The sequence below is a fragment of the Centruroides sculpturatus genome, unplaced genomic scaffold (assembly GCF_000671375.1).
Source record: "Centruroides sculpturatus isolate CEXI.00-Female unplaced genomic scaffold, Cexi_2.0 scaffold695, whole genome shotgun sequence".
NCBI lineage: Eukaryota > Metazoa > Arthropoda > Arachnida > Scorpiones > Buthidae > Centruroides > Centruroides sculpturatus.
In genome coordinates this window covers 255450-265019 of record NW_019384921.1, presented here as the reverse complement: position 1 = coordinate 265019, position 9570 = coordinate 255450, and the positions used below count along the sequence as shown (strand labels likewise).

At 27.8% G+C, this 9570-nt stretch overlaps 1 protein-coding gene across 1 annotated transcript; it reads right to left on the bottom strand.

Moving 5' to 3' along the window:
* Positions 1–1281: 1281 nt before the first annotated feature.
* On the bottom strand, positions 1282–2753 carry LOC111631862. Its single transcript, XM_023376200.1, has one exon. The coding sequence runs from the start codon at positions 2445–2447 to the stop codon at positions 1290–1292; it is 1158 nt and encodes a 385-aa protein (XP_023231968.1). The 5' UTR covers positions 2448–2753; the 3' UTR covers positions 1282–1289.
* Positions 2754–9570: the final 6817 nt, after the last annotated feature.

The window sequence follows — 9570 nt, the reverse complement described above, 5'->3', positions numbered from 1 at the left end:
TACACTAAAGATGTTTTTAGTATCAATCTTTTACACCTTCGGGGTTTACATTTTGCAAAACGCATGAAAAACCCAGGCTTTTTCGTCACGAAAACCCAATAAAATCATATACCCACATTGTTATTATTTTTGTGTATAAACAAAAACATCAAAGTACCAACAAGTACTGCAAAGAATAGCTGTTTACTACATAAAAAAATCATACAGAAGCAATTATGTATTTTTCAATTATTACTTTAATACACCCAAAAAAGTTTATTTATTTTTATAGCTTAAAACATAAATAATTATTTTCTCACAAAAGAATTTGTTGTAATTTATTGGACTCGTCTCAGTAATTTTCGAAGGTAACTAGGAGAAACACGTGGCTAAATGAAGGAAACCAAGTAAAATGAGGGCAAGTCAAGCTATTACAAGTTAATAGGGATAGAGGAACAAAATCGCAGTGTTTATACTCATATACAAAAAAAAACCGCAGTGAAAGATCACCATTTTCCGTTTCAGTAACGATTAATTTATTCATATGATTAAGGCACATAATTTATGAGAATTAAAATACAATAATAAACTTTATTACTATTAAAGTATTATCATCATATTATTATTTAGTATAATAATTAATACTGTATATTAAACTTACAAGAATGCAAACAATTCCCTCATGGACTTAACTATCAACATTGAAGCCGATATTAAATTAAAAAGTAATAAACATTAAGAATTTTTAATTAATTAAAACTTTGAAAAATTTTTAATACCAATAGTTGCTTGAAATTTAATATAATTTTTTTTTTCTTTCTGGAGCATGTAAATAGTTAAATGCCAGCTGGATGTTGGTATAATGAAGTTTCCTTTCAGAGTACAAAAAGTTTATCGATCTTGATTTTTTAAACAATTTTATAGGTCTGAATCTTAATTCAAAAACTCAATAATCTCTCTCTCTCTCTCTCAGTAAAAACTAATCTAATTTAAATAGATGATCAATATTCTCAAGAGAGTAAGTTCTATTTTATTAACCTAATATGAAACTTACTCCTAAAATTATAAAATTTTCAACTTATAAATATTTTTTGAACTTATTTTAAAAATATTTAATTGTTTTAATTTTTTTTAACAAAAGAAAATTAAAACAAAATTACAAAAATTTATTCAAAATGGAAACTAAACTGTCTTTGATTATAATTAAGAAAGATTTTATAATATACAGAAAAGAATTTAAAGCAAAATTTTTATTATTAATAATATACAAAAAAATATATTATTTTATTATTTAATAATAAATTTAGATATTATTTTTCTAACAGTTGCTCAGAAGACCAAGGTCCTTCTCCTCTTGATGATCTTAAAGTATATGTTTCTCTTTTTTTCATTTGTGGATATTTATCTAAAATAGTCTGAATTGTTTCTGGATTCAATAGATCAAACACATGAAGAGCATAAAGTTTTTTACATTTCTCAGACATATGTAATAAAGCATTATCCAGATCTTGGCTGCTTGAACTTGGATGAAGTATTAATTTTTGCAAAGTTTGATGATAAAGATTTGATATAACAATCACTTCTTTCCAAAGAGATGTAAATGTTTCTAATCTAATTTCAGAATATGGAATTTCTGAAATTAATACCCTTTCAATTACTAAAAAGGGACAAGATTCATAAATATGTAAACTAACAGTTAAGCATGGTAACTGCCTAATAACAACTGTCCACAGATCAGAACTGAAAACAGCAGCATAATTCTTATTTTCAACAATATCTGTTCCCGATATAGTAATGCATAATTTACTTAAAGATATTCTGTTACTTTCAGTAAAAGCAAGGATTATTTTTTCGGATAAGCTTGCAAGTGGAACAGAGATTATTCTTAATTGACGACAATTGTTGACAACGGAAAGAATTTTAATTGGAGAAAAATTATTCATTATTAAATTATTTTGCAAGTATAGAAATTGTAGATTAGAATTATGAGAATGATTCAAAAATGAATCATCTAAAGGTAATGAAAAATGAGTAATATTTATATATTTTAAAGCAGATATGTTAGAAATATGGCATAAAAGACATTTCAAATGGCACATTATTTCTTTTTTTGGAATAAATGATGTACTTTTCCCAATGCAGTTAACAGTTATACCTTTCAAATTACATAAACTTGACAATAATGTTAACACTTGAATAATACTGTTTGAAGTTTCTTCTGATAGGTATATATCTAAAGAGACATTCCAGAAATATCTTCCATAGAGTTTAACACAATTCAGAGGTAGTTCAATTTGTTCATTAATAATAACCAGTTTAATTGCTCTCCATGTATGTGGAGACTGAAATAAAGAATACATTCTTACACTTGTCAGAGCCAATTTATATTTAGAGAAAGGAGAAAGATAAGACATTATTCTTAGTAGAATTGGTTCTGGAAAATCATTTAATGACAAATTGCATTGCATACTTTACAGATAAAATGAGAATTAATATTTATAATAAATAGCAAATTATAATTTTATTTCTTCAAAATATTTATCAAACTTCCTCTAAAAAGTGAATATTCACTGTGTGTTTAGGTTTATATGTAAAACCATCTTCAAATAGTTATAAAAATGGATTGTGTTTTATACGAAATACTATAAATAGGTTCTTATGAGTCAAGATGAATATTTAATGACAGACTGACTTACTTCTTGTGTAACATAAATTAAATCATTCAAAATTAACTCAAAAATCACAAAGAATCAACAAACATCACACACAAAATCAAAAGCACATGGAATAATGAAAAGCGCTACCTGTCTTCGAATAAGTCAACTACTACAGTCTACATATTTTTTTATTTATTTAATCATATATTTAATTTTATTTTATTTAAAAATTACATTATTTATAAAATTTAATTTTTATATTTAGTTTTTGATCTGCTATATAAGTTTAAAGATTTTATCTTTCGACTTCACCGTAATCGACTCCTCCGACTTCACCGTAAAAAAATTTCTTTGCTTACTTATTTTCGGATTAGAAAAGATTTAAAAGTTCTATAAAACAATTCAATAAATAATGGAAGTTTTATAAACAAGAATGTCTCTATACGTAACTCTAAGAGATTCGAATTCGGACTCCTCAACATTCGATCGAGATTTCAGTCAAGTCGCTTTTAATAAATCAAACCAAGCGGTATTTCTATGATGGGTTAAAAATTGATGTTTATGCCAAAAATGTACTGTATATTCATATAAATATACGAACATTTATTTCAGGAACTGTTTATTGTTCCTTTGTAAAACGTTTTCAACCGCCATACATTAGATCAGTGTTTCTCAACGGGGGCGATATCGCCCCCATGTAGGCGTTTTTCCACGTTGAGAGGGCGATTAGTAACAATTTATATTTTGGGGGCAAAAGACAATTTTCTGGGCAATATAGTAAAACATTATATTAAGAATAATTAGATATTTTATTCGTTATATCGTACAATAATTAAACAAATAACATTATACTAGTTACTAGTCTATTCAATGCAGTACGAATTTGGCGTTAGCCTTGGCTCTCGGCATTGGAATTTTGAAGTGAAGGGGGCGATACTACGTTGAAGCGGTCGACGATTCGTTAGAGGTTGAGAAACACTGCATTAGATCATCCACGCTAACAACTTACTCTTTAAAAATTTTTGAAATATTTTGCCGACCCTAGGAACTTTTACAAACTGCTCATTTCAAACGTAAATCTCCGAAATAAGTCGATTACACAGTATTCAAGTTTTATCTTTAAATCTGAATGTGGTCTATCGAAGCTAACACACTTAGCACCAATCAGAATCAAAGTTTTATCTATGGCATGTGATCTGTATTCTGCCGGTAATAAATCCAGAGCCGTCGAACGAAGGAGCTGGGAAATTTTCCCGGACACGGAGAAATGTAAAGACTCGTAGTTATTCCAAGCCCCATAAAATTAACGTTATTTTTACTAACACAAAAAATCTTTAAGACTACTTTTTATTAATAACTTGCCGAAGTACCTGGTTTCACTCGGGGAAAAAAAATATTAAAAGTTTCGTAGAAATCGGTTCAACTGTTCTTACTTGATACTTGATCGAAGACAGAGTGATTTCAATTATACGGAATATATACAGAAAGAAACATTCTATTTAGTTTATTCAAAAAACAAACAGCTAAAAGCTAAAGGAACCAGATCTACCTTCGAGCCCCATATAAACTCGAGTGATACTTTTATGGTCTTAATCGTAGTTACAAAAATCACCGAATATTTTATGAAGTATAATGTAAATGGCGTTAAATCATCGATAGTGAAATATCGTTCGCCATTACGCGAAAGTATATTTGTATCATAGCAGGAAAAAGGCCTAACCAATTTCAAGACTCCGTTTTTTAATATTGTTTAAGTCGATATACGGTAAGCCTCATCAACTCGGAAAAATTTTTTCGAAAAGTTGTAGTAATTAAAAATTTCTTGACAATAGAAAAATTGCAGTTAACTAGTACTGTATTATTCATATCCACCAGACCATGCATTATACACGGCTCCCACACACAAAAATGAAAAAGTAGGACAATTTTAACAAAAGCATTATTTCAGTATAATAGGCTATTTTTTTTTTTTTAAATATGAAAGTGCCAGACATTCAATTCTAATTTTTTTTTTATTTCAACGTCCTTCTTAATTTTACTTTCCCTGTTGTTATGTATACATAATAAGGGAAAGTATGGAATCCTGTCAAATTTGACCCTCCGAGTTTTTGTGCAAATCTCCGTTTCAGGAGCTCTTTAAGCCAAAAAATTTACCTGGATACATATTGGCGTCTATTTCGTTTAATCTCAGGATGAGATAAAGATAATAAAAGGAAATTTGGTACGGTAGCTTATGCATAAATTTTGATGGTAAAGATAGAGGGGTAGTCACGTGTCACATCAGACTTAACTCGGTAGCATTTAGTTTTTATAAACCTCATCTCTACCCTCAAAATTTTATTATAATTGCCATTTTATAATGAAGTTTTTATATCAAAATCTCATAACAGATGACACCACACGCAATTTTATTTATTATGATTAATAATATAAAAGTTATTTTTTAAATAAAATCTCATAAGTCAAGAAAATCACGCATCTCGTTGCTGGATTTTTTAACGCAATGTAATTTTTTTTATTTATTTCCATCATTTCCAAATGAGATTAGATGAAAAATATAATGTCTTTTAAGAAAAAATTGACATATTGCTTACATTTTAGTTAAATCTACACTCTGGACATGTTATTGCATTGAGCTATCATACAGGGTCATAGGATAAAGTCTCAATTCACTTTTGTGAAAAGGAATAGGATTTGATGATACTTTCGTATATGTTAATCGACTCATCCTGTATAAGTAAAAGATCTCGATGATTTTTAGTAAATTCTAGGGTATATACAACGAAAAAGTAAGTTCTTTACTTCAATTAAAATTTTTTTTTTTAAATTGGAGTAAAGAACATACTTTTTGACGTTACCTTTTGCATCTAAATTCAACTGAATCCTACAACTCACTCAGCATTCTATAATGATTGCAGGATGCTATCTGACCGATAAGTATTTAGATATTTGAAATGTATCTAAAGGCAGAATAAAATTCCATTGCATCAAGTCATGTGTTAATTCATAATATCCGGTTAAAAGGAGAAACAAGTTTAAAATTTATATTTTCAGATTCATTACCGGCATGATCTTGTGTTGTATGGTTATGTCTGTTGCTCATTTGCTCTGTGTTTCTAAAACACAGAGCAAATGTGTCTTACAAAGTCATCAAATACGGTAATTATAAACTAATTCATAAAATCTGTACTAAATTTTATAACACACCATTAGTAAAACATTACATAACTATAAATAAAACATAAAACTATGTCTTATTATATGTGGGCTCCATTATCCCTCCTGTAAAGCTAATGATCCATCTATATGCCTTCTATATATTGCAATAATTTTGTAAAAGAAAATAACAGTAAAACCTCTCTTAGCAGTCAGAAAATTCCAAATTGTTAATTAATTACTCGAACCTCTTAGTGAACACTCCATTTTCTCCTAGGTGGTCTTTTACCCCTTTTAAGTGATAAATTGTAATTCCCCAGATAAGATATCAAACTGGCGGCCGCCGATGCGATTTTTCGTGGCCCGCAGCCACGATGCTCTGAAATTAAATAAAACGGCTTGCAGATCAAAATTAACTGATAAACATCTGTCTGTCATAATGAAGATTGTTCTTTGAATCCAGATATTGTAAAACTAGGAGGAAGATAGTGCTGGCAAGTTTCCAGTGAAAACAATTTTAGTTTTATATGTACTGTACATTAAATAAAAGAAATACTATAGCAACTATATATTGTTGAGTTGAATTCATTGAACTACGTGTTTTAATTGCCCCATCTATATTCCTGCATTCTCACTCCAAATTATAATTTTGTAAACTTGTAAATGTGATGTGGCCAGCGTGAATCTTATCAGTCGCATTAATGGCCTGTTGTTTAAATGAGTTTGACATACCTTCCTACCCTAGACAATAGAAGTGCTGATTAATTTCCTATTGTCAAAATTACTCTGGAAGTAAAAAGTTGAACAAAACTAGCAAGGATGCACAATTTTCTGTCTTGGAAATGGGAAATAAAAAGCAATTGGTGTTTGTCATATTACAGCAGCAGTCAACTTTTTATTTGTACTAACAACTGAAGTATTATTTATTATTATTATATAAAGCAAATCAAGGACATGGCTTGTAAATCGAGAGATCATCATTCTGTTGACAAGAAAAAATTCTATCATCTTGCTAGCACTGAGTCTTTGAAGTTATGCACTGCAGACAATCTTTCTCCAGTTGAATATGTTTTTGTTTTGTTCAATTGTCATTTTTTGTGTGGCTGTCTGAAGTCTATCGTTTGGATGTATACAAATTTTGGTATCCAGTTTAGATGTACTCTTTCAACACAATCCAGTAATCTAATTTGACTGGCTTAAATTTAAGTGAAATTGTACAGTTGATGTATTTCTGAGATGTGGATAACAACAAACAAAGTTAAAAAAATAGCTGTAGCATTTTGAAAAAAACAAAAAAGTCTACAAAGAACTTTTGATGATAAATAACACTAGAATACAGAGTGCAATATAGTATCAATATTAAAATTTTTAACTATGGAAATTAAAAAATAATGTTAAGTAAAGAAAAATATCACTTATGTCTGTAAAGAGTTTTATTTTCAGATATTTATTTGAATCCCCTTCCAACCTAGATGATAAAATTGAAAATTGGTTGATGAAGTAAAGACAATTAGTAGATGTTTGAGATAGGTGAGGATATATTCCTGCAAGAGGGAAGTAAAAGTTCTAAATATTCTATATGTTTTCTATTCTTATATACCTACATATTTGGCTATTAGTTTAGGGCTAATTGATATTTTTAATGTTGAGACTCTTATCAAATGTTGTTGTTTAAGAATCTTGACTTGGACCTTTTTATTTATTAAATTCCAACTCCAATATGTACAGTATAAGTAAAAAGGTCAAAAATTCCTAAAAAACACAGTGTGATAAGTCCTAAAGTAATAGCTGAATATGTAGCTATATAAGAATAAAGGAAAATAAAAGCAAAGATGCTATTACAATAAATATTCTACATGATTTTGAAAGTTTTGAAGAGTTAATACTTCCAATAATTCTCTTATTGGTATTTTTAATGTTGAGACTCAAGAAATGTCAGGTAAAAATGATCCTGTTTGAATAAACTTTTGTAATTTATTACAACTTCTCAATAAAATACATTGCTAATGAAAAAAAAACGATGTTAATTCAATCTCTCTCCTGTATAACCTAAAATTATTATTTTCAACATTAAATTTCACATTATTCTCTTGCAAGCATGTCCTCACCTCAAGACAATGTAAAAGAAAATCATGTCTTTTGTTTAACTTGATTTCCAGTCAAAAATCCTAATATTTTAATACTAAATGCACTCAGTGTTCTGTTTTACCACAACTTGGTCAAAATCAATCTCACATTATTATAAAGTGATTTCCTATTGATACTTTTTAAGTGTAAAAGGACAAGTGGAGTCCTGATTATATTACTAACTTGTAAGTTACTGCAGACTGTAGGTTGTTGTATACTGTACTGTCAGATTCTTTGAACTTATTTGCTGTAATAATAAATTGAACAGTATAATCTATGAAAGCTCTAAAACTTCTGTACAGAGCTGATAAATTACTATACTGTATGTACATCACCTCATTTTCCATGTCATCAGAAAAAACATCTATTAACTTGAACTTTTGTAAACACAATCCTCACTACATTAGTCAAAGTTAGCAAGGTGTAAAACATTTACTGAAATATAATTCCTATATTGTATATAAATGAAAAGTATTTTTCAACTAAAATGTTTCCATTATGTTTATAATGGAACACTATTGCTTATAGTAATTATAAATAATAAAAACACTAAGTTATAAAAATCAAAAAGATATGAAGTAAGAAATTAATAAATACCATTGTATTTCATCATATTACAATTAACTTTAAACTCAAAACATTCAAAAATTAAAAAAAATAAATAAACTGAAGATGTTTATAATAAGAACAATGAATTTCAATGTCTCACTTCCATTAGAAATAGCCAATAATAAAATTATACCGTATTGTTTTATTATTATCTGTTAAAGCATTTTCTAAATTTTCTTTTGCAGCATTTTTTCACAGGTTTCATCTTGAAATGTTTTTTTAGTATATGTGGAAAACAATTAAAAAATAATTTACAATCTGATTATTTCTAACAAGGAAATGAAAGCATAATCTTCTGCTTAATTAAAACAAAGTATACTTAAATCAATTTGTATCTATATAAATTAATTAATTTAAAAAATTTTATGTAGATTTGGAATTTAATTTCAACCCTTCCAAATTGTATGATTAAATTTCCATCAAAAATATGTTTCTTATGGAAATTTTATGATTATTGTTTTATATTATATCATTAGATTAATGCACAGTTATATTATAGCAGGGTGCCCATACTTGCAGTAAGAGCCCTAGTTACCTACCTGAAAATATTGGGAGCTGCACCTAATGTTCTTGGTATAAAAATAAAAATTTAAGAATCATAATGTATNACGATTGATGATTTAAAAGAAAAGGCATCTAAAACAAAAGCATGAATATTTTAGAACAATATTACTATTTTTTGTGAGCTAATGCTGTAATTTTGCATAGTGACAAAATGAAACAGCGTTTGACTTATTATGCACACACACTATTGTTTCAACTTTTTAGTTATTTTTTCATTACTCACTAACAAATTCTGTATAATCCATGTAGAAAAGTGTATATTTATTAAAGTTATCCTTTAATATATTTCCTGACCTTTATAAAATAATCAATTTGATAGAAGAAAAAATAAAAAAATATCAAAAATAATTTTGTTATGCAATTAAAATTATTTAAATGAAAAGTGATAAATAATTTTAATTTAAATGGTGGTATTTATCATTTTTTATACTCAGATTGCAAAGATCAAAAGTTAATATAGTATGAAAATGTTAATTTG

Bases quoted from the DNA above. Each gene is read 5' to 3' on its own strand.
- LOC111631862 (XM_023376200.1), bottom strand. From the start codon at position 2,447: ATGCAATGCAATTTGTCATTAAATGATTTTCCAGAACCAATTCTACTA.